We start from the raw sequence: 25,751 nt of genomic DNA, 5'->3' as shown, positions 1-25,751 counted from the left end.
GCACACCTGTCAGGTGGATTATCGTTTCAAAGGAGAAATGTTCACTAACAGGGATGTAATCACATTTGTGCACAAAATGTGAGAAAAGTAAGCTTTTTGTACGTATGGAAAAATTCTGGGATCTTTTATTACAGCTCATGAAACATGGGACCAACACTTTACATGTTGTGTTTATATTTTTGTTCAGTATAGTTGCTGCATAAGTATTCACCACCTTTGTTTAGGAAAGCTTAAATTAGTTCAGGAGTAAAATGTGGCTTACTAAATCAAATAAGAAGTTATATGGAATCACCCGTCCCCCACACATGTAACATTTGTAAGGTCCCTCAGTCAAGTATTGAATTTAAAGCACAAATTCAACAACAAAGACCAGGGAGATTTTCGAAAGCCTCATAAAGAAGGGCAGTGATTGGTAGATGCAGAACAATAACACATCAGACATTTAATATCACTTTAAGCATGGTCAAGTAAAGAATTACACTGTGGATGATGTATTAAATTACCATGATACATCAGAAATACAGTCGTCCTTCTGTACTGAGCTGAAGGACAGGAAGGAAACTGCTCAGGGATGTCACTATGAGGCCATTGGTGATCTTAAAACAGCTCTGGAGTTCAATGGCTGTGATGGGAAAAAACTGAAGATGGATCAACAACATTGTAGTGACTCCAAAATATGACCTAAATGAGTGAAAATAAGCATACACATATACAGAATACAAATATTCCAAAACATGCTTCCCTTACGCAACAAGACACTAAAGTAATACTGAAGAAAAAAACATGACAAAGGAATACACTTTTTGGCCTTAATGCAAAGCCTTAAGTTTTGGGGAACTCCAACACAACACATCACTGAGTAACTGCCTCCTTATTTTCAAGCATGTTGGTGGCTGCATCATGGTATGGGTATGCTTGATATTGGCAAAGACTGGGGAGTTTTTCAGGATAAAAAGAAACTGGATGGAGCTAAGCACAGGCAAAATCCTAGAGGAGGACCTGCTTCAGTCTGCTTTACACCAGAACATAACCTACAACACAAGGCCAAATCTACACTGGAGTTGCTTACCATGAAGACAGTGAATGTTCCTGAGTGGCCAAGTTACAGTTTTAACTTAAATCTGCTTGAAAATCTATGGTAAGACTTGAAATTTGCTGTCTAGCCATGATCCCCAACATCTTGACAGAGATTGAAGAATTTTGAAAAGAATAATGGGCAAATATTGCACCATCCAGTGTGTGCAAAGCTCTTAGAGACTTACCCAAGAAGACTCAACTGTAAATCGCTGCCAAAGGCGTTTCTTACATGTATTGACTCGGGGATCAATACTTATCAAATGAAGGTATATTAGTGTTTTATTTTTCATTCATATTTAAAAAATCATAGCATTTCTTCCACTTTGACATTAGAGTGTTTTGTTTAGATCGGTGAAAATAAATAAATAAATAAATAAATTTTAATCCCACTTTGTAACACAATACAATAAGAAGAAACCCAAGAGGGGTGAATACTTATCTTTTCCCTGTTTTCCATATCTGACTAACAAGAAGTATTTATATAAAAAATACAAGTAGGCTGGATTACATAGGGTTGCAGAGAGAGTAGCAAAGTCTACTGCCTGCAGTACTGTATAATACTTTACCAAGAGGGAGTGGAAATGTTTCAGAAGGCAGCAACACACACCTATATTTGTGACATTGAAACACAGCGCTGTAAAAGCTTTGACTTCTCAAACAAGTTTAGATTTTTCAAGTCTCTGTTTCATGAGCCTCATCTTGTCCTGTTGTATCATCACGTGGGACCATCTGGTGTTGGTGTGTTTCAGGCTTGTGTCTGTAGTACAAAATGAGTGACATTGCTAATGCTGCCAAGAGAACTATCCCTAATAATACCAAAGCCGGTCTGCCCCTGGTTGCAAGAGGCACCTCACAGCATTCTGTAGAAGAGAAGAGAGAAAGAGACAGGCTTTCAGCTTCACCTCCCAAAATACCTCTTCCTCTAGTAGTACTGCCTGGTCACTGAACCTTTCATTGAGGTCATTGCGAACAGTTCCTCTCATGGGAAGTTGCACTCTGCAATGGTGTTATTCTTGCATGCAGTACATATATACACAATGCTCATATGACTCATTTGCCCTCTTGAAGTGAAATGTCAAATATTTGTTTGACTACAAATTTAGTCTAGAATTCATACAGTGGCTTGCAAAAGTATTCACCCCCCTTGGCATTTTTCCTATTTTGTTGCCTTACAACCTGGATTTAAAATGGATTTTTGGGAGGTTTGTATCATTTGATTTACACAACATGCCTAGCACTTTGAAGATGCAATTATTTTTTTTATTGTGAAACAAACAAGAAATAAGACAAAAAAACAGAAAACTTGAGAGTGAATAACTATTCACCCCCCAAAGTCAATACTTTGTAGAGCCACCTTTTGCAGCAATTACAGCTGAAAGTCTCTTGGGGTATGTCTCTATAAGCTTGGCACATCTAACCGCAGGGATTTTTGCCCATTCTTCAAGGCAAAACGGCTCCCGCTCCTTCAAGTTGGATGGGTTCCGCTGGTGTACAGCAATCTTTAAGTCATACCACAGATTCTCAATTGGATTGAGGTCTGGGCTTTGACTAGGCCCTTCCAAGACATTTAAATGTTTCCCCTTAAACCACTCGAGTGTTGCTTTAGCAGTGTGCTTAGGGTCATTGTCCTGCTGGAAGGTGAAACTCCGTCCCAGTCTCAAATCTCTGGAAGACTGAAACAGGTTTCCCTCAAGAATTTCCCTGTATTTAGCACCATGCATCATTCCTTCAATTCTGACCAGTTTCCCAGTCCTTGCCGATGAAAAACATCCCCACAGCATGATGCTGCCACCACCATGCTTCACTGTGGGGATGGTGTTCTCGGGGTGATGAGAGGTTGTCACGAGAATTTCTATCTCTAATTAATCAAACTTAATGCTTTGAATAATTCCCAGAGGGTGTAAGACTCTGGTTTAATCATGAATTAAACGAAGGTCCACAACCAGCAAGAATGATCTGTATGTTTTAATCATGGAGAGCTCTGCCGCCAAAAAATACATATACAGCTTTTATTCCCCTTGACACACAAAGGCACTTTGCTCCGCCCACCTTTAGGAGGCTTTTTAAACAGTTTCTCAGTCCCCTTCACCCTGGAATGCTTTCTCAGCAGTTTCTAACTCCCCCCCCTCTGTTAGTGGGTTGACACTACATTATAACTCTAACACCGTTCACACATGTATACTGTATTTGGGGTGAAATCCTTTAGTCATTATTCTTAAAATACAAATGAATCGATTAGTTACCGGAGTGTAACTCCAGTTCTATGAGTGGAGCGGAGCCCCATAGGACTTAAGGCCCTGCCAACCCTCTCTAGTCTCGCTGAAGATAAATATCTCGGGAGGCTGATTGAGGGGAGGCATCCCCTCTTATAGGGACACCTGTACTCCTATTGGCTGCAGGTGTGTGCATAATTTTGTCTCAGGCTGATGCTGCCTTAGGGCAGAGGGTAAACCACTAGGAGCAGAGCTCCCCTATGGGGCTCCGCTCCACTCATAGAACTGGAGTTACACTCCGGTAACTAATCGTTCTATATCGTGGAGCTCCGCCCCATAGGGGAGCTCTGCTCCTAGTGGTTTAAGGCGGAGCGTAGCGCTCCAAAATGTACTCCCTGCCGAGCCCAACACTTCCCATCAAAATGAAAAGGTCAGGCCTAGCAATGGCTGCAACCAAGTCCCGCAGTACTGCAACTACTGAACCCATACGGGCGTCACAATATACCGCGTCATCGGTTAAAGACCCGCCCCACCTAGTCCAATGGCAATGCCAATGACTAGTGGGCAGATCACCAGAATAGAAGCCATACTAATCTGTACTAGCAGATAGATGTGCCTCGATATCCTGTGAAAAAACTACCGACCACTAATGGAATGACACCAAGTGTCACTCTACATTGTGTACACAGTAGACCGCCTCACTCACTCAATGGAACCCCAGAGATTAGTGGGCAGAAAACAGAACATGAGTCATACTAAACTGAACAAGCAGATAGATGACCTCACATTCCATTACATTGTTATGACAGATCCAATAGTATCGTAACCAAGTTACTACTATTATCACCTATCATTCCGCCCCACTCCAGTGAATCACTGGTGGGCAGATCAATACATGCCCTCTACTGTACTGAACCAGTCAGTCAGGAGTCATGCCAAAAAACATGCCTTCCTATCCAAAGCGGACCTGATGGAAACCTATGTCCACAGTCCTGCTTTTCCTCTTCTTCTAGCTCAAGATCTCCCTTCAGCTATGCCGAGTACAGATCGAACGAAAGAGTTAAAAGGCAAATCTACAAAACATGTCTTCCTATCCAAAGCGGACCTGATGGAAACCTGTGTCCACAGTCCTGCTTTTCCTCTCCTTCTAGCTCAAGGTCTCCCTTCAGCTACGCTGAGTACAGACCGAGCCAAAGAGTTAAAAGACATATCCAAGAGATAGAAACGGATAAATGGAGACGGTGACGACCACGACGCCGCTGCACAGATATCCTGTTACAACCATACCGCCCACTAATGGAGTGACACACAGTGTCACTCTACAATGTGTATACGGTAACCCACCACACTCAATCTATGGATGCCCAAAGATTGGTGGGTAGTATCCAGAACATGAACCATACTAATCTGAACTAGCAGATAGATGGTGCCTCCATATCCTGTCAAAACAAAACCGATCACTAATGGAATGACACAAAGTGTCACTCTACACTGTGAATTCGGTAATCCACCACACTCAATCTATGGATCCCCAAAGATTAGTGGGTAGACTCCAGAACATGAGTCATACTAATCTGAACAAGCAGATAAATGACGTCACAATTCCGTCAATATATATGACCGGTCTAATAGTAATGTAAACAAAGTTACAAACACTATTTCCCTCATCATTCCGCCCCAACCCAGTTATGCACTGGTGGGCCGATCAATAACATGCCTACTACTGTCCTGAAACACGTCAGTCAGGAGTCATGCCATATATGTCTCTCTCCTAGAAAAAGAGCGGACCTGATGGAGACCAGCCCCTACAGTCCTGCATTCTTTTCTCTTAGTTCACGTCTTCCCATCAGCTACGCTGAGTACAAACTGAACGGGAGAGTTAAAAGACATCTCTAGAATTGAGGACATGAGCTAAAAACTTAACTGAACACAGCAGACAGTTAATACTCTAATATCCCTATAACTACTGGTACTACAGTGTCGCAACACAAAATGTCGCTGAACACTGTGCCTTCAGTAACCCGCCGCCCCTAGTTCAAGGAAACCCAAAACTAGTGGGCAGGAACGTAATACTTGAGTTTAATAGTAATGTAATACAAGGTTACAAAAACTATTTCCCTCATCTTCCCGCTCTAACACAGTTATACACTGGTGGGCAGGTCAAAATACATTACCTCTACTGTACTGATAACCTCAGTCAGGAGTCATGTCTCTCTCAGAAAAAAAGCCGGCCTAATGGGAACCCAGCCCCCTGGTCCTGCATATTTTTTCCTTAGTTCCAGTCCTTCCATCAGCTACACTGAGTGCAGACTGAACCAGAGAGTTAGAAGACATATCTAACAGGTAGAAATGGATAAAAGGAGACGGTGACAATCAAGACGCCGCTGCGCAATTATCCTCTACACATGTTCCTCTGAAAAGGTAATAGAAGCCGCTACTCCACGAGTGGGTTGGGCTCTTCTACCCAAAGGCAATTGCCGCCCTGCCGCCTCATAAACCGTCTCAATGTCTTACAAACCCAATGAGACAGACGCTGTTTATAATGTGGTCTACCGAGTGCAGCCGCACAGTGACACACAAAAAGCAGCTGAGGCGATGACCTAATCACCGCCTTGCGCTCCACGTAGCGGGCCAAGGCGCGCACTGGGCACAGGCGATAGAGCCGTTCCTCTCTCCTCTCAACCTGGCGAGAGGGAGAGAAGGCCCACAGCTCTACGGTCTGTAATCTATATAAGCTCTTAATAACCTCAGGTATAAATACCGGGTAAAGACTTAACACCGTCCTGCTCAATCGCCATAAATGGCCAAGCAGTCGGATCTCGTCGAAAGAGCCCACAATCACTGACACGTTTAGCAGTGGTCAAAGCGAGCAGCAGTGTCTTCAAAATAACATTTTAAGGGGGATTAGAGCCCTCATCATTACAGTGTCTAGCTGTATCCCCAGGTAGACAATCTGATGACTGGGCCAGGGCGTGCTCTTTTTCCAATTCACAGCGAACCCCAGACGCGTGAAATGAATCACTGTCTGTGTCGTGTGAATGAACGTCAGCTCTGCTGACGGGGCGAGAACCAGTAGGTCGTCTAGGTAGGCTAATAGCCGTATTCCCTGACGACGCAACGGCTCCAATGCCGCCTCTACACACTTGGAAAACGTGCGAGGTGCCAGGGCATCCTCGTGTATTCGTACGCCACCCCTTGAAAAGCGAATCGCAGAAACTTCCTGTGACGCGGCTGTACCGGCACATGAAAGTACACGTCCTTTATGTCTATGCTCGTACAAAAGTCTCCTTTCTGGACACATTCCAGTAGACGTTTTGTCGTTAGCATTCGAAAGGGCCGTTTGGTTACGCTCTCGTTGAGAATGCGTAAATCCAATATCGGCCTCATTCCCCCCGTCTTTTTGGGCACTAGGAAGTAGGGTGAATATAGCCCCTTGTTCCTTTGCTCCTGGGGAACCACTGTGACCGCCTCCTTCGCCAAAAGTTCCGTAATCTCTGAAACCAGAACGGCCACTTTTTCGGGCGTTTTCATCACCGTCTCCACCACTCCCCTGAATGGGGGTGGGGTCCGATGGAATTGGAGAGCATAACCCTTCTGCAACGTCTGTTCTAGCCAGCGTGAGAGGGTGCAGCTTCGCTGCCACTGTCAGCAATGCAGAGAAAGTGGCCGAGCGCGAAGCTGTGGTACACTCAGTAGGAAGGACCTGTATTCCTCTATGGCCCTTGCCGCCGCTGTTCCTCGACACTGAGGAGGTGGAACAGCCCAAGGCGGGCCTCCCATGAAAGGGAGAGGAAACATTGGTGTGTTCTGAACCCAAAGGGGGGGCAGAAACGTCAGTTAATCTCGTAACCGTTGAATTCCTGCCCTCCGTGAACGCAACACGGGTCTGAATTGCACGGACCGAGGCCACAGCCTGCGACAGGGCACCATCCCCAGTAAGCGATTGCGTCATCGTAGATGCCTGCAATTCGCTATTAGAGCCACTCACTACAACACTCCTAGGAGTCTGTAATATGAGGTCTCTATGAAGTAACCCAAGGCGGCGCCTTGATACCTTCTTAGCCTTCACTTCTGTGTGTGTTCAACTCTGCACCCCTGGTGGGTTGAATCACACTCAGTGTGAGTATTAGCGCGTTATGTGAGAAGTGGGGCTCAGATACGTCAGTTATTCTCGTAACCTTCGTAATCTGGCCCTCCGTGAACGCAGCATGGGTCTGAATCGCACTAACCGAGACCCTAGTCTGCGATAGTGCGCCATCCCCAAACAGTGGCTGTGTCCTCATGTCACCTGACTGAGGCTGTAGCCTACTCTGAGAGGCACTCACTACAATACTCCTTGGAGTCTGTAATGTGAGGTCTCTTTGAGATATACCAAGATGGCGTCTCGGTATCTTTTCTCCTTTCACCTCCTGTGTGCGTTCAGCTCTGCACCTCTGGTGGGCTGAACTACACTCAGTGTGGTGAGTAATGGCGCGTTCAGAGAGATGTGGGCCGATACACTGGGCACCTTCTAACTGGTACCACAAGGTGGCGCCATTATACCTCTTTATCACTAGTCACATGAGTCTGCTCAGCTGCGCACTCTTGGTGGGCTGAGCTACACTCAGAGTAGTGGGTATCATTGCATTCTGTGTTAAAAGGGGGGCGCCGATACGTTGGTTACGTCCTGTAACTCTAGTATTCCGGCCCTCCTTGAACGCAGTATGAGTCTGTACTGCACTGACTAAGGCATTAGCCTGAGACAGGGCGACATCCCCATATGTAGATCGCGTCATCATGTCATACTCTGACTGAGACTGCAATCTGTCGTGTGAGACTTTCTCTACAGAGCTCCTAGGAGTCTGTGACATGAGGTCTCTCCTCGGTAACACAGGGCTGTACCCTAATACCTTCCTCACATTCGCCTCCTGTGTATGCTCAGTTACACACCTCTGGTGAGTCGAGCTACAAACAGAGTGGTGAGAATCAATACGTTCTGTGAGAACAGGGGGCGCCGATTCGTTGGTTACACCCGTAACTCTAGTATTCCGGCCCTCCTTGAACGCACACGGTTCTGAGCCGCCCTGACTAAGGCACTAGCCTGAGACAGGGCGCCATCCCCAGATATAGGTCGCGTCATCATGCCATTCTCTGGCGGAGACTACAGCCTGCTGTGTGAGACGCTCACTACAGCACTCCTAGAAGTCTGTGACGTGAGGTCTCTATGAGGTAACACAAGGCGGCGCCTTGATACCCTTTTATCTTCACCTCCTGTGTGTGCTCAGCTCTGCACTCCTGGTGGGCTGAGCCACACTCAGTGTGGTTATTATCAGCGCGTTCTGAGAGAAACGGGGGCGCCGATACGTTGATTACGCCCGTAACCGTAGTAATCAGGCCCTCCGTGAACGCAGCACGGGTCTGAACTGCACTGACTGAGGCGTTAGCCTGAGACAGAGCGCCGTCCCGAATAGCGGTCGCGTCATCATGCCATTATCTGGCTGAGACTGCAGCCTGCTATGTGAGACACTCACTACAGCACTCCTAGGAGTCTGTAAAGTGAGGTCTTTATAAGGTACACTTAATACCTTTTATATACCTGCCTTATGTGTGCGTTCAGCAACGCACCATGGTGGGCTGAGCTGCACTCATAGTGGTAAGAGAGAGAGCGAGAGTGAGGAAGGTCGAACGCTCTCGGATGTATTATGGAAAAGGGGCTCTTTTTTTTTGACAGTGTCAAGTAGAGCCAACTCTTTATTACACACATCAACAAAAAACATTCTCCTCCATACACTCAACGGTAGGGTGGGGGGGGGCAGTGGGCTCGATCACAGCAGGCACTGCGCCGTCTTCCGTTCTCTCCCCCTCGCCTGTCATAACGGCGTCTCTTCTGGCCGCCCTTCGGGTGATGCCAGGATGACACTTTAATGACCTCTCTCGCCGGCACCTCTGGCGCTGCGGGGGGGACGAGGCCCGCTCCCTTGCTGCTGGAGGCCGCCGTCTGACGCCAAGCTGTAGCGAGAGTAACGGCCGCCCTTCATCATATCCACTTCCGGGTTGGAGGGAATGGGGGGCAGCTTAATCTCCCGCTGTTTAGCAGCCCACTCAATGAGATCTGAAAATTCAGAGCACAGAGAGGCTGTGGCGTCATCATCCAGGGATGTAATGACCTCACAATTTCCTGAAGGAAAAGGGGTGTTAAACATCTGGGTCAGTGTAATGAATTGTTCCAATAGAATATTCATTTCTTCCCCAATAGTCCTGTCATCTCCTGAGTCAGCGCCTTCAGATGATGCCTCAGAAGCTGAGACTAACACTGATAGCACATCCTCAAGAGGAATATCCTCCTTAAAAATGCCCAACGCTGCTTCCACTCCTTCAAAAAAGGAGGGCGCAGCTGGCGCATAGTGGGGGATTAATGAGGCCGTCCCTGGCGTGCTGTGTCCCTCAACCCACGAAACATATGTCGGGGGGGGGGTGACAGCCGCCAAGGGGAACAGTGACATTGAGCTCTGAAAAGAGCTTTTGTTAAATACTTACCCTATGGATAAGCTTGGTGTGCTCATTGTAGGACGACGTCGATGATCTGGAAAATCGACGGCGTTTTCTTCGTCCTGAGTCTTCTCTTCACCTCTTCTTGGCTTCTTCAGTCTAGTCCAGTCGCTGACGATAAAGGGAGGCTGATTGAGGGGAGGCATCCCCTCTTATAGGGACACCTGTACTCCTATTGGCTGCAGGTGTGTGCATAATTTTGTCTCAGGCTGATGCTGCCTTAGGGCAGAGGGTAAACCACTAGGAGCAGAGCTCCCCTATGGGGCGGAGCTCCACGATATAGAACTATCAATCCACCCCTTTGACTAAATGTTTTCACACTCAGGATAAATGTATTTACAAGCATGATTAATCTCAGAGATTAGTTCTATTTATCTATTTCCAATCATACCTCTTCTTTTTAAGATTTTCCCTATGACCTTCATACGTCAGAACCAATAAACGTTTCATCCAATTGCGGTCTTTCAGGGTCAAAGTCCTCGTTATCCCCCAAGCCTGGAGGATCGTATTTCCCACTCTCCTGGTCAGAGTCCGGAGTCGGTCCATCTCTCATCATTTGGTGAGATACTGCATTCACCAACGCCTTACTCACCAATCCTCGGACACAGGGAACAAAACAACAACCACATAATACAAGAACACCCATACAAACACTGACTGCCCCTAAGATGGTGGCTGCTATGGTTTTCCATTTACCAAACATGGTATCAAACCACCCTGTCCAAGATGTACTAACTCCTGAGTTTTCAGCCCATTCTTCACATAGAGCAGTTAATCCTGCAAGAGCTCTGGTGACCGTCCCCTCCGGTGCGGTGTTGTTAGGGATAGATGTGCAATAATGGCCCCCCACCATTTTACAGACTCCGCCCCTTTCTGCCAGCAACATATCCAGAGCCAACCGATTTTCCCAAGTCATGAGTGAGGTGGCGGATAATTGTTCGGAGATCCCTTTTACTGCATCTCTAGTCTGGTTAATACATCGTTGTTGGTTGTAATAGATATAATTAATCCAATCCACATTCTTGTTTATTGTCAACCACCAGAAAAATGTTGTGGTAAAACCCTCCCATATTTGATTCATAGCTTTGTATTCATCTGGAACACCCCTGGGGATGCCTATACCATCTATCCAAATTGGGCTATTTCCTTCCTGACCTATATTTCTTCTTCTCCTGATTATTCTTCCTTTCACTGGTCTTTGATGACTAATTCTTACAGATTGGACCAACAATACTGGGGCACAAGTACCCACCCATCCTTCTGGTAATGTCTGTCGAATGCTCCCTTTGTTAGTACATGCCCACCACACATCAGTCAGAGGGATGGTAAGGTTCATAATTTTCTTTCCCCTCCCCTATCTAAATCAGTCACATTAATTATCTCCTTACAGCCATCAAAATCACCCAAGTTACGGGTGCCATTTCTATGTCTGTAACACTGGTATTCGCCAGGAGTTAAAGTGAACCTAGGTGGGTTGGCCGAGTAAGTCAACTTTGCTAGCCCAATCCCTGTGCAATTGGGCTCTTTTTGATTGGACCCCAGGTCTAATACACAGGGAAACATTGCCTTTGGCATTGGGGCGGTCAACATTGTCGGTCGCCCAATGGAGCATGCATAACAATTGGTCTCCCCCAAGGCCCTAGCGGTGTACTTCATCCACTTTAACCAGAGATTTTAATCCGGGACTCCCTCTACTTCCCCTTGGTTCCATTCTTGGAGGAGAAAATCTTTCATAGTGGACGGGTTAGTCTATTTGACTCCGTCATCCCTTGACTGATCTACTCGGTCTATTGCTATTAATGGATTAATGACAGGGCCTGGGCCCTCCATCTCTTTCGACTCCACCAAATGTAATCGTAGACAGGTATCCTGTCCGTATTCGTCCGCGCAAGCCCAGTAAGTTATTTTCATGTCCTCTTTAGTGACCTTTACTATTGTTACTACCATCTCCGTGGGGATGTCGTTATACCTTCTTATCCTCCATCTGGACGTAACAATAGTAAAGACCAATGTCATATATCCTTCCCTACAGTCCACCGTTTGGGTAAAAGGCCTGTCATATCTAGGAAAAGCTAAGGCTGTTTGGGAAGTTAGCAACTTTTTTATCTCTATAAATTCTTCCTCCGCCTCGGAGTTCCAAATGATTTTATCATGGGCTGCCATTGCCTTCCCATAGATAAGATCACTTAACTTCCCAGTATGCAGTGCATAATGTGGTACCCAAGCTCTACAGTAGTTTATCATCCCCCAAAAGCTCATCATTTGTTTCTGGTTTAACGGTTTTGGCGCTCCAAGTATAGCAGTTTTTCTGGATGAGTTTAACATTTGCCCTTCCTGAGTTATGGTGTGTCCTAAGTAAATCACCCCGCTCTGCCAAAGTTGAAGTTTCTTTTTGCTCACTTTATGTCCCTGTTCTGCCAGGAAGGTTAACAATTGGATTGTATCCCTCTTACATCCCTCCTGAGTGGGATTAGCTAATTGAATATAATCTACATAAACTAACATTTGGCTTCCTTCCTGAGGTTCAAACTTTCACAAATTCCTAGTTATAGCCTGGGCAAAGATTGTAGGACTTTCCGAGTAGCCTTGTGGCATCCTAGCGTAAGTCCATTTCCTTCCCTGAAATGTAAAGCCAAACCACCCCTGACTATCTGGATGAACTGGGATACTAAAGAAAGCATTAGCTAAATCAATCACCGTAAAATAGGAGTTCTCTGGTTTCAATTGGTTCAGCAATGTATGTGGATCTGGTACACATGGAGCTCTGGGAATTATATTTTTATTAACCCCCTGCAAGTCCATGACCATCCTCCAGTCGGCGCTAGGTGCCGCCTTTTTAACAGGAAATACTGGAGAGTTGCATTGTGCCTCATCTCCAGGAATTATCACCCCTCCCTTAAGTAAATGCTCAAATGTAGGTGCTATCCCTTTTATTGCTTCTGGTTTCATAGGATATTGATTTTGGTATGGTCTGTGATCGGATCGAGGAACCACTTGTACTGGAGCTACCCCCTTAATTAGTCCCACATCGGCTGGTCCTTGTGACCATAATTTGAACGGAATTGCTGCTAACTCATCCTCCTGTTCCTGAGTTAAGAAAATATATTCCTGTCATTCGTCAAAACTTGTCTCCAGGTGGACCCCGGGTTGGGTTTTTGCTCTCCAATTCAACTTTCTTCTGTATCTCCCAGTGGAGTGGCTATACTGATCCCCATTTGGTGTATTCTGCCAGTCAGTGATGTTTTTCCCCTGTTTTACCCATTTACCTAGTGATAACCATTCCTCTGAAGGTTCTTTCACTAGGGAAACATGGGGGCTCCACCTTTCTCTGTACAGTCTCTGGCTCCGTGGTCCCAACTCCACCTCTACAGCTGCACGTTTTTTATCATAGTGAACCCATTTTAACCCAATTGTTCTTTCGGTGGTTTTTAACAATTCTTCCTCATAATCTGGGTTAGGGCCTGGGTGCTCATTACATCATAATGTACAGTGTAAGTCATCTACTGTCATCTTGGTTGATCCAATCACTAAATCATTTGCTAGGTCTATTAGTGATTTCGGTATGTCTGTAAGTCCCCCTCTTAGCAGATCCTGGCTATACCAATAGCATGGTTCTCCCTCCCCGCTCACTACCATATTATCCCTTACTACATATGCCTTCATACCCCTCAGAGTCGGCTTCACAGCTACGTTCAACTGAGTCATGGCATCTCTTCCTAGTAAATTGACTGGACACAGGCTTGATACAAGTACAGGTATGCATACCTCTCCCCCTGAATCTTCATGTTGTAAAGTCACAGGGGCCGATAATCGCTCTATAAATTGATGGCCAGAGGCCGAGCGTACCATGATTTTTTCCCCATTCATTCTAATTCCTTCGGGCTTGTCGACTGCACAGATCGCTGTGCGACATGCCCCTGTGTCACACAATAATTTAATATTTTCCCCCAGTATTGTTAAGGTGAGGTATGGTTTCTGTTCTTGCTGCAGAGCCAATTCAATCGTTGCCAATTCAAACACTTCACACCCCATATCAATGGGTTCCTCTGACCCCTCTCCTCCACTATCTGTACTACTATCTTCCCCTTGTTCTAGTCATGCGTTATCCTCCTCTTCCTCCTTACCGGAACTGGGCGATGGGTCTGTAGGTCCTCTCCTTCTCTACCCCAATTATCTCGCTTACTCTTTCCTTTATGTCTGCAATCGCGATGGTTATGGCCTGTCTTGTTACAGTATTTACACAGGGCCTTTCACTCTCTGGCAAAGTGCCCTTCCTTGTTACAGTTAAAGCACTTACACCCTCCCCCATAGGGCAGGAAAGAGTGAGGCCTTTCTCCCCTCTCTTCTGGAGTTCTACCTATACCAGCTGTTTCCCCTAGAGTGGTCATTAAATACTCTGCTCCCTTCTGTTCTTTTCTTACTCTGTCCTGTCTACTATTTTGCTCATGATGGATTGCATATCTCTTGACCTTGGCTAACAAAGTAGTTCCCCATCCCACTAAAGTCCTTTTACTATTCCTGCTTATTTCTGGTCTCATTCCACTGAGGAATGCTATTTTCAGCTGCTGATGGTACGGAGTATCATTTCCCTGCCCCTGGGGAGGCTCAGGTATGCCACTATTTGCGTTAAATACATTTCTCAGTCTCTCTAAGTATTGGCTGATGGTCTCAGTGTCTTCCTGTTTACATTCATGTCGATGGTAATGTTCCCTTAAATTATTATTCAACTCAGTTATTTTCCCAACATATTGCCCATCATCTGCCCATGGCAGGACTGCTCCATTGGCATCCCCTGAAACCCACTGCCCCCGAACAGCTGCCCAATCTTTCCCAACTAGCGTTCTGACTGCCCTCTCAATTTCCCCTGTGTTTAGCTTAAAGCTTGCTGCTAGACTCTCCAAATCCCTCCTGAACCCCTCTATTCCTGTCTTAGGGTGCACCACACCCTCTATAGCTCTTACTACATCTCGCTGTGTCCACGCCCTATACACATCCAGTGTGTCTGGTGCATGCTCCTCCCCAGCCCTTGGGTTCAGCAAGGCTATCAAAGGGTACTGGTCATCCCCTTCCTCAACATCTAACCACTCTCTCTTCCCTGGCTTATTATAGTCTTCTAATCTCTTCAACTCCCTGTGTTTAAACTCTCTATGTTTACATTCTCTAGCTCTTCCTGCCTCTTTCTCTCTATCCAGTTCTACTCTTAGCCTGCCTATTTCCTCTCTACTTTCCCTGAGTTCTGTAAGTTATTTCTGTAAAACTTCCCCCTCTTTCTTCTCTTTACTGGCCTCCCTACTCTGCCCCCCTTCTTCCCCCTCTTCCAACATTCCGGCTTGGCCGTCATATGGTGGGGGAGGGGCGGGGACCACTCCTAATTTTCTCCTACACATGACAACATTATCATCTGGGCTCTCTTTCCAAGCCTGCTCTACTAAAACTGGATATAACATTTCTGTCCTCTGCTCTGGGGGAGGCACTGAAACCTCAATTTTTACTTCATTTTCTCTCTGCATAACTATTTTTCTTTCTGTCCTTCCTTTCTCTTCCGAGCCTCCAAAAGCCATACTATTGCTGTCTCTAGCCCCTCCCCTCGCTGTTTCTTCAAATCCGTTCCGCAGTTTGCATGCATCTGCCTAATCATAGCCTCTAATTTATCGAGATGCCCAATAAATCCATACCTCTTCTCCCAAATGGATCCATAAAACATATTTCTTCGATCCCTTCCTAACAAAAAATACATATACAGCTTTTATACCCCTTGACACACAAAGGCACTTTGCTCCGCCCACCTTTAGGAGGCTTTTTAAACAGTTTCTCAGTCCCCTTCTGTCACGCCCTGACTCAGGGGACGGTTATTTGTTGAGTCAGGGTGTGTATATTTCGTGTTGTGTTTATTTCTATGTTTAGTTTCTAGATCGTTTAGATCTATGTTGGCCAGGGTGGTTCCCAATCAGAGACAGCTGTAGCTTGTTGTCTCTGATTGGGGACCATACTTAGGCAGCCTTTTGGCACCAGTCTGTGTGGGATCTTGTTCCGTAAAGGTATGTTATTTGTCTACCTTGGACTTCACGTTTCGTTTGTTCTTTTGTCGTGTGTTCAGTACGGAAATAAATATGAATGCATATCACGCTGCGCCTTGGTCCTTCTCGTTAATGAACGATCGTGACAGAAGATCCCACCAATCCTGGATCAAGCAGCGTGATGAGGAGAGAGGATGGACTTGGGAGGAGATGAGCGAGAGTCTGGCAAGAGGGATGGAGGCCATGATCACGGGGGAGAGACAAGCCCAAAAATGTTTTAGGGGGGGCTCACGCCGTGGACGACGAGGCAGCAGGAGGCCGCGATAGAGCGGTTCAGCCATTTAGCAGAGGAGGCCGCCAGATTAAGGGGGTCATTGGTGCAGAGGGAGCAGAAGGAAAGTGTAGAGGCACGGCGAGAGGAGCTGGTTAGGCAGCAGAAGGAGCGGGGGTTAATGAAGGAACCCAGTCCCGCTCCTCGCACTAATCAAGTGGTGGTGTCGCCAGTCCGGTCCGGCCCGTTCCTGATTCCCGCACTAAGCCAGTGGTGGGTGTTCCCAGCCCAGTCCGGCCCGTTCCTGCTCCCCGCACCAAGCCAGTGGTGCGCGTCGTCAGCCCAGTCTGGCCCGTTCCTGCTCCCCGCACCAAGCCAGTGGTGCGCGTCGTCAGCCCAGTCCGGCCCGTTCCTGCTCCCCGCACCAAGCCAGTGGTGCGTGTGTCCAGTCCGGCACGGCCCGTGCCTGTTCCACCGGTGCCTGGTCCGGCACCGGTCAGCTGCTCCTCTCCGGAGCCAGAGCAATCCGCTCCACCGGTGCCTGATCCAGCTCCAGTCAGCGGTTCCAGACCAGGGGCGCAACGGGGAGGTGGAGAGTAAGTGGTGGTTACACTGGGGGGCGGATCCGCCTACCCTATTGCCCACCCGGCCCCTACCCTATTAGGTTTATGTGGCGCGGTCGGAGTCCGCACTTTTGGGGGAGGGGGGGGTACTGTCACGCCCTGACTCAGGGGACGGTTATTTGTTGACTCAGGGTGTGTATATTTCGTGTTGTGTTTATTTCTATGTTTAGTTTCTAGATCGTTTAGATCTATGTTGGCCAGGGTGGTTCCCAATCAGAGACAGCTGTAGCTCGTTGTCTCTGATTGGGGACCATACTTAGGCAGGCTTTTGGCACCAGTCTGTGTGGGATCTTGATCCGTAAAGGTATGTTATTTGTCTACCTTGGACTTCACGTTTCGTTTGTTCTTTTGTCGTGTGTTCAGTACGTCAATAAATATGAATGCATATCACGCTGCGCCTTGGTCCTTCTCGTTAATGAATGATCGTGACACCTTCACCCTGGAATGCTTTCTCAGCAGTTTCTAACCCCCCCCCTCCCCCTCCCTCTGTTAGTGGGTTGACACTACATTATAACTCTAACACCGTTCACACATTTATACTGTATTTGGGGTGAAATCCTTTAGTCATTATTCTTAAAATACAAATTAATCTATCAGAGGTGTTGGGTTTGCGCCAGACATGATGCTTTCCTTGATGGCCAAAAAGCTCAATTTTAGTAATCTGACCAGAGTACCTTCTTCCATATGTTTGGGGAGTCTCCCACATACCTTTTGATGAACACCAAACGTGTTTGCTTATTTTTTTTCTTTAAGCAATGGCTTTTTTCTGGCCACTCTTCCGTAAAGCCCAGCTCTGTGGAGTGTACGGCTTAAAGTGGTCCTATGGACAGATACTCCAATCTCCGCTGTGGAGCTTTGCTGCTCCTTCAGGGTTATCTTTGGTCTCTTTGTTGCCTCTCTGATTAATGCCCTCCTTGCCTGGTCCGTGACATGTTATTTTTTCATTTCACTTCACCAATTTGGACTATTTTGTGTATGTCAATTACATGAAATCCAAATAAAAATCCATTTAAATTACAGGTTGTAATGCAACAAAATAGGAAAAACACCAAGGGGGATGAATACTTTTGCAAGGTACTGTTCATTGCAGAATTTGTGTAAGAGTAACACACTATCTCTTGTCAGGGTTTAGCCCTTAGTGATTATGCAATGGTTTAATATTTAATCACTAAATCAGTGATCCATACTTGGTCACATTGCTCTACCCCTAAACCTGTTGGTAGGTCATAACTTTACCTGGGAGTGGGTGGAGGATGAGCGAGCGGGTGAAGCTTTGATTGAGAACCTCCAGTCTTATTTCAACAATGATGGTGAGTGTTCCGTTTGGCCTGACCTCCATGGAGCTGTGGACCTCATAGCGCCCCCTGCTGTCCAGGCCGATACGGCTGTGGCTCTGATTGGAGACGTCTCCTCCAATGGAGTCCGTCCACCACACATCAGGCTGGGGGAAACCCTGGGAGGAGTTGAGGGTGATGACGAACCTGTCACAGGATGACTGTACAGAGCTGGGGCTCCTTGATGGGGGCTAGGGGTAAACAAAAACAACAACAATACTCACATTAAACTCAACATAGGAGAATTCTGTCTGCAAAAGGCTTTAGGCAAGTAGATGACTATAAACTGATTTTCGGCAGATAGCTTCATACTTTTATGTCACTTAATCCCCCATAGATGCAATATTTCAAAACAATCTGAATGGACAAAAATACATACTCTCTAACCTGCCACTAAAAGTAGTAGCTTTTTCTGGGTGCTTCCCTGTTCATCTGTCACATCACAGGTGTATTGGCCCTTGTCACTCGGCTGCACACCACTCAGTCTAAGTGAGGCATTTCCCACAGCGAGCTGGTCTTCAAACAGATGAGTTTGAAGACATGCATGGCTATACTTGTCTCAGTCAGAAGTACAAAGATTCATGATAACTGATGAAGTAGGCCTATTTAAACTTTATCAGTTATATGTGGATGAAAAGTATCAAGAGGTTGGCTAACTAAAGCCTTTTTCACATTGGCAGTTTGAATTGACTCAAATCCAATTTTTTGGCATATCCGATTTGAGACAGTTCTTTTTCCTACAGTCTGAACAGCCAAAAAGCACATGGAATCAGATATTTCAAGCCACATTTCAAACCACCGTCGTAGATGGTTTGAAGTCAGATACAAATCAGATTCCTGGCCATGCGACTTTAAATAAAGCATTGCGATAGCTTATAGCCTACCTACATCTTTTTATTACTGATGCACGTTTCTGACTGTCTGCCTGGTGGCCGAGAGACCTACCTATGCCTGGCTGTGCCCCTCCCATCTCTCTCTTTCCCTTGCTACCTCGCTCTTTCTTCGCTGCAAAAGATGCAAGAGTTTGTGTTCTCGAAAGTAAACTACAGCAACTACACTGAACAAAAATATAAACGCAACATGTAAAGTGTTGGTCCAATGTTTCATGAGTTGAAATAAAAGATCCCAGAAATGTTCCATACGCACAAAAAGCTTATTTCACTAAAATGTTGTGCACAAATTTGTTTACATCCATGTTAGCTAGCATTTCTCCAAGATAATCCATCCTCCTGACAGGTGTAACATATCAAGAAGCTGATTAAACAGCATAATAAATACACAGGTGCATCTTGTGCTGGGGACAATTAAAGGCCACTCTAAATTATGCAGTTTTGTCACACTACACAATGCCACAGATGTCTCAAGGGAGCGTGCAATTGGCATTCTGACTGCAGGAATATCCACCAGAGCTGTTGCCAAATAATGTTATGTTAATTTCTCTACCATAAGGCATAAGCTACGGACAACGAACACATTTGCATTTTATCCATGGCAATTTGAATGCACAGAGATATCGTGACGAGATCCTGAGGCCCATTGTCATGCCATTCATCTGCCGCCATCACCTCATGTTTCAGAATGATAATGCACGGCCCCATGTAACAAGGATATGTACACAATTCCTGGAAGCTGTCCCAGTTCTTCCATGGCCTGCATACTCACCACACATGTCACCCATTGAGCATGTTTGGGATGCTCTGGATCGAGGTGTACGACAGCGTGTTCCAGTTCCTGCCAATATTCAGCAACTTCGCACAGCCATTGAAGAGGAGTGGAACGACATTCCACAGGCCACAATCAACAGCCTGATCAACTTTATGCGAAGGAGATGTGTCGGACTGCATGAGGAAAAAAAATGTCTGCAGCATTGAAGGTCCCCAAGAACACAGTGGCCTCCATCATTCTTAAATGGAAGAAGTTTGGAACCACCAAGACTCTTCCTAGAGCTGGCTGCCCGGCCAAACTGAGCAATTGGGGGAGAAGGGCCTTGGTCAGGGAGGTTACCAAGAACCCGATGGTCACTCTGACAGAGCTCCAGAGTTCCTCTGTGGAGATGGGAGAATCTTCCAGAAGGACAACCATCTCTGCAGCACTCCACCAATCAGGCCTTTATGGTAGTGGCCAGACGGAAGCCACTCTTCAGTCAAAGGGACATGACAGCCCACTTGGAGTTTGCCAAAAGGCACCTAAAGGACTCTCAGACCATGAGAAACAAGATTCTCTGGTCTGATGAAACCAAGATTGAACTCTTTGTCCTGAATGCCAAGTATCACGTCTGGAGGAAACCTGGCAGCAGCATCATGCTGTGGGGATGTTTTTCAGCGGCAGGGACTGGGAGACTAGTCAAATCAAATCAAATGTTATTTGTCACATACACGTGTTTAGCAGATGTTATTGCAGGTGTAGCGAAATGCTTGTGCTTCTAGCTCCGACAGTGCAGTAATATCTAACAAGTAATATCTAACAATTTCACAACATATACCCTATACACACAAATCTAGTAAGGAATGGAATTTAAGAATATATACATATATGGACAAGCAATGACAGAGCGGCACGGATTAAGATACAGTAGGATATTACAGAATAGAATACAGTATACACATATGAGATGAGTAGTGCAAGATATGTAAACATTATTAAAGTGACTAGTGTTCCATTTCTTAAAGTGGCCAGTGATTTCAATAGGCAGCAGCAGCCTCTAATTTAACAGTAATGTCCGCAAAAGTCAGGATCGAGGGAAAGATGAACAGAGCAAAGTACAGAGACATCCTTGATGAAAACCTACTCCAGAGCGCTCAGGACCTCAGACTGGGGCGAAGGTTCACCTTCCAACAGGACAACAACCATAAGCACACAGCCAAGACAACGCAAGAGTGGCTTCGGGACAAGTCTGTGAATGTCCTTAAGATGCCCAGCCAGAGCCCGGACTTGAACCCAATCGAACATCTCTGGAGAGACCTGAATATAGCTGTCCAGCGACGCTCCCCATCCAACCTGACAGAGCTTGAGAGGATCTGCAGAGAAGAATGGGAGAAACTCTCCAAATACAGGTGTGCCAAGCTTGTAGCATCACACCCAAGAAGACTCAAGGCTGTAATCGCTGCCAAATGTGCTTCAAAAAAGTACTGCGTATAGGGTCTGAATAGTTATGTAAATGTGATATTTTTACGTTACAGCCTTATTCTAAAATTTCTAAAAACTTGTTTTTGCTTTGTCATTATGGGGTATTGTTTGTAGATTGATGAGGAAAAAACAATTTAATCAATTTTAGAATAAGGCTGTAACGTAACAAAATGTGGAAAAAGTCAAGGTGTCTAAATACTTTCCGAATGCACTGTATAATGTAATATTTACTGTAGTGTTCTTACGGACATTACTGTAGTATATTGTAGAATTTAATGTCGTGTTTTTGCGGACATTACTATTATATTTACTACAGTGTTTTTGTTGTATTATCTTTCACCTAGAAGTGGGGGCTTTCTCCTTGAGGAAACCTACTGGAGAACTATTAAAATAACACATTTCCCATAACCTGTAAGGAGGTAGGATTGGGTCTGAACAGCACTTCTATTCTTTTCTATATAGGGAACACAATATGTGGTCTATACTTGGCATGTAGGGTTCTCACTCATGGGTGGCACAAATTGGAATATTGGGTAGGAATATATAGTATATGCAAATGAAATATTAGTATATAGATTTTTTATGTGGGTGACCATCCAGCTAGGCCAGACAAGGATATTTGTGGTGTGCAGCTCCCATTCCTCGTATGATGTTGTGTTAGTCTGAGTCCTGTAAGCAATGTGTCAACTGTATTGTGTTGAACTTTGTGTATAATATATTGTAGTGTAGTTCTGACTTTACAAAATGACTTTCCATGAAAATGGACATTAGTGTAAAAGGCTGTCCTCCCTTTATGTTCTTTCTTTGTAAACAAGCAATGATAGTTGCTCTGGCATAAAGCCTGTTGAGTGACCATGGACTGAAGGTCATACTACTCTTCTGTTTTCTTATCCTTTTAGGTCTCCTGCTCAGACCTCTTCCTGGATAACAGGAGCACCAATCCCAGCAGCTTTAGCAGCAGGGGATACATCAACCATCTGCTGCTCTGCTCAGCAGGCATCACACAGCACACTGTGGAAGTGAGGAGAAGAAAGGAGCACTCAACCTCAGTCACTGAAATAAGCAACGTTTCCCTCTATATCTGACTAGTACTTTATCATGAACTGTAGTAGAGTATTGTGAACAACACTCACAGCTTGCTCTGGAGAAGGGCATGGTCAATGGGGGGTGGATGTGGTGGTGGAGCCAGCTGCAGTCAGCTTAGCTTCGCACAATAACATCACCTTCTCTGAGACCTGCAGCTCCCCCGAAACATGTTGTGCAAGTATGGTATCACATCTCGATGGACTGTGTTAGGTACATACTGCACCAGAAGAATAAAATACATGGATCCAAAATATCCAATCGTAAAAAGAACTCTAAATAAAAGATCTGAAAACAACATTGTAGTCAAAGAACAAACCTTGGAAACCTGATCTTTTACCTGGTGGTGGGTGGAGTGTGAGAGACTTAGTGAAACTCTGGTCCAGAACCCTCAGTTTCAGATCTGCTGTAACAGTCAGAGTGCTGTTCAACCTCAGGGTCACCTCACTCTCCAGCTCATAGCGCCCCCTGCTGTCCAACTCCATAGTGGTGTTACTGCCCATCACACCTCCCCACAGTACCTCTGGCTGGGGAAACCCCTGAGAGGCACGGAGAGTGACAACAAAGCCGTCACAAGTGGCTTGGACGGACATCCTGGGCTCATCATAAGGGGCTGTTTTGAAATATTATGAATACTTTTGTAGGTGCAGTTATCATTTAAACTACACAATATAGATGCAGCAACAATGGAACTTACCTGCCACTAGAAGTTGTAGATTTTCCTGGGTGCTTCCTTGTTCATCTGTCACATGACAGGTGTATTGGCCCTGGTCACTCGGCTGCACACCACTCAGTCTAAGTGAGGCATTTCCCACAGTGAGCTGGTCTTCAATCAGATGAGTGCGTCCCTTGTAAATAACACTCTGTCTTTCCAGCTGATCTCTCCCATAGTAATAGCTGTGGACCACCTCTGATTCTCCACGCTGCCAGTTGACGAACAGGTGGTTGAGGTTCAGGTTTTTAGACGGAGGGAAAGAGCAGCTAAGGGTGATGTCACTGCCCGGAGCTGCCACTTCTCGGGGTTGTAGACTGGTTGTAGTTACCACTGATGATATCACTGATATGGAATAGGTAGAAAGAGAGAAGGATGATGTGGGAGAGAGAGTGGTATTGGTAATAATTACAGCAAATCAATCATTGTTCTAATATGTTATTGTATCCTTACTTCTTTGCTGTGTAACCATGAAAGGACGGAATGGATGAAAAGACACAATCCATACAGTGCCTATAGAAAGTCTACACCCGCTTGAACTTTTTTCACATTTTATTGTGTTACAAAGTGGGAGTGAAATATATTTAAATTGTAATTTTTGGTCATTGATCTACACAAAATACTCCATAACGTAAAACTGAAAAGAAAATTTTACAAATGAATACAAATTTAATAACTAGAATAGTCATTGCATAAGTATTCACCCCCTTTGTTTAGGCAAGCCTAAATTAGTTCAGAAGTAACATTTGGCTTAACAATTCACATAATTTATATGGACTCACTGTATGAAATAATAGGAGTTGACATGATTTTTGAATGACTACCCCTTCCTCTGTCCCACATACAGTACATAGAAAATCTGTAAGGTCCCTCAGTCAAGTATTACATTTCAAGCACAGATTCAACTACAAAGACCAGGGAGCTTTTTGAAAGCATCAAAGAAGGCCAGTGATTGGTAGATGGGTAACAATAACAAATCAGACATTTAATATATATTTAAGCATGGTCAAGTTAATAATTATGCTGTGGGTGATGTTTTAAACTAATCATACATATCAAAGATACAGTTGTTCTTCTGAACTGAGCTGCAGGACAGGAAGGAAACTGCTTATGGATGTTGTCCTCTGTAGCTCAATTGGTAGAGCATGGCGCTTGTAACGCCAGGGTAGTGGGTTCGATCCCGGGACCACCCATACGTAAAAATGTATGCACACATGACTGTAAGTCGCTTTGGATAAAAGCGTCTGTTAAATGGCATATTATTATTATGTCACTGAAAAGAATAATACAAATATACAGAATAAAAGTATTCCAAAACATGCATATGTATGCAACAAGGCACTAATGTAATACTGCAACAACAAAAAAACACGGCAAAGAAATACACTTTTTGGCCTAAATGCATAGCCTTATGTTTGGGGCAAATCCAACACAACACATCACTGAGTAACTACCTCCTTATTTTCAAACATGGTAGTGGCTGCATCATCAATCAATCAAATGTGTTTATAAAGCCCTTTTTACATCAGCAGATGTCACAAAGTGCTATACAGAAACAGCCTAAAACCCCAAACAGCAAGCAATGCAGATGTAGAAGCATAGTATGGGTATACTTGACATCATCAAAGACTGGAGAGTTTTTCAGGATGAAAAGAAACGTGATGGAGCTAAGCACAGGCAAAATCCTTGAGGAAAACCTGCTTCACACCAGACACTGGGAGAGGAATTCACCTTTCAGCAGGACAATAACCTACAACACAAAGCCAAATATAAACTGGAGTTCCTTACCAAGAAGACAGTGAATGTTCCTGAGTGGCCAAATTACAGTTTTGACTTAAATCTGCTCTTATGAGACTTACCCAAGAAGAGTCACAGCTGTAATGGCTGCCAAAGGTGTTTCTAACATGTATTGACTCAGGGGGTGAATACTTATCTAATCTAATGAAGGTACATTACTGTTCTATTTTTCATTCATCTTCAAAAACACGTTAGAATTTTCCTTCCACTTCGACATTAGAGTATTTCGTGTATATCATATATTTAAATACATTATAATCCCACTTTGTAACACAATAAAATGAAGAAATCCAAGGAGGGTGTAGACTTTCTATAAGCACATATGTTTACCCGGGCTTGTTTAACCATTTATTATTTGTTTTCATCAAATAGTGTTGAATATGTATTAAACAAATAAGACTTGAGGTCTGCACACTAATGCACTAATCAATGTACACCTGTGATCATTGATGAGGGATTCCATTTATTTAAGAATTACTCAAAGTTGTAAAAGTTTGACATAGGACCTACCACTAGTCCATACACACCATATGAAAACACTTCGAGTTTACTTACTGATAATAAACAGTATGGAGACCACGTGCAACCTGAAAGACAAAGCGAGAGAGATACACATGCTCTTTAAAATCGGCTTCTAATAATCCATGGACTCACTTTATCCTGTATTTCCTTTATCCTATATGATGCATTATAGAGCCTATTAACCATGGGGATTCAATTATACATACACCCCTTAGTTTCTAAACTTTGTTAAACATTTGAGTGAATGAATGAAACGATAGCACGTACCCCATGTACAGAGAACAAGGAACAAAGAAAGTAAAGCAGATTGTGAAGGAAAGTCCCAACACTTCCCAGTTGGATGTTTTCCTACCAATGTCAATGTGCGGTTCAGCCTTGTATGTCCCAGTCACAGCCTTGTTATTACACTTTCCTCCCTTCTCTCTTGACCTGAGGAAATCTCTGTCCC

General features: G+C 45.0%; 1 protein-coding gene across 1 annotated transcript; it reads right to left on the bottom strand.

Annotated features, from left to right (window-relative positions):
- Nucleotides 1-1,446: 1,446 nt before the first annotated feature.
- LOC121556059 (CD276 antigen-like) lies at nucleotides 1,447-25,363 on the bottom strand. Its single transcript, XM_045226241.1, has 5 exons — nucleotides 25,337-25,363; nucleotides 22,970-23,329; nucleotides 22,613-22,885; nucleotides 18,063-18,254; nucleotides 1,447-1,937 (listed from the first exon to the last, which is right to left on the bottom strand). Coding segments are annotated over exons 1-4 (675 nt in total). The 5' UTR covers nucleotides 25,338-25,363; the 3' UTR covers nucleotides 1,447-1,937; nucleotides 18,063-18,213.
- Nucleotides 25,364-25,751: the final 388 nt, after the last annotated feature.

The sequence above is a fragment of the Coregonus clupeaformis genome, chromosome 17 (genome assembly GCF_020615455.1).
Source record: "Coregonus clupeaformis isolate EN_2021a chromosome 17, ASM2061545v1, whole genome shotgun sequence".
In the NCBI taxonomy this organism is placed as follows: Eukaryota; Metazoa; Chordata; class Actinopteri; order Salmoniformes; family Salmonidae; genus Coregonus; species Coregonus clupeaformis.
This window is presented reverse-complemented; position numbering and strand designations above follow the sequence as displayed.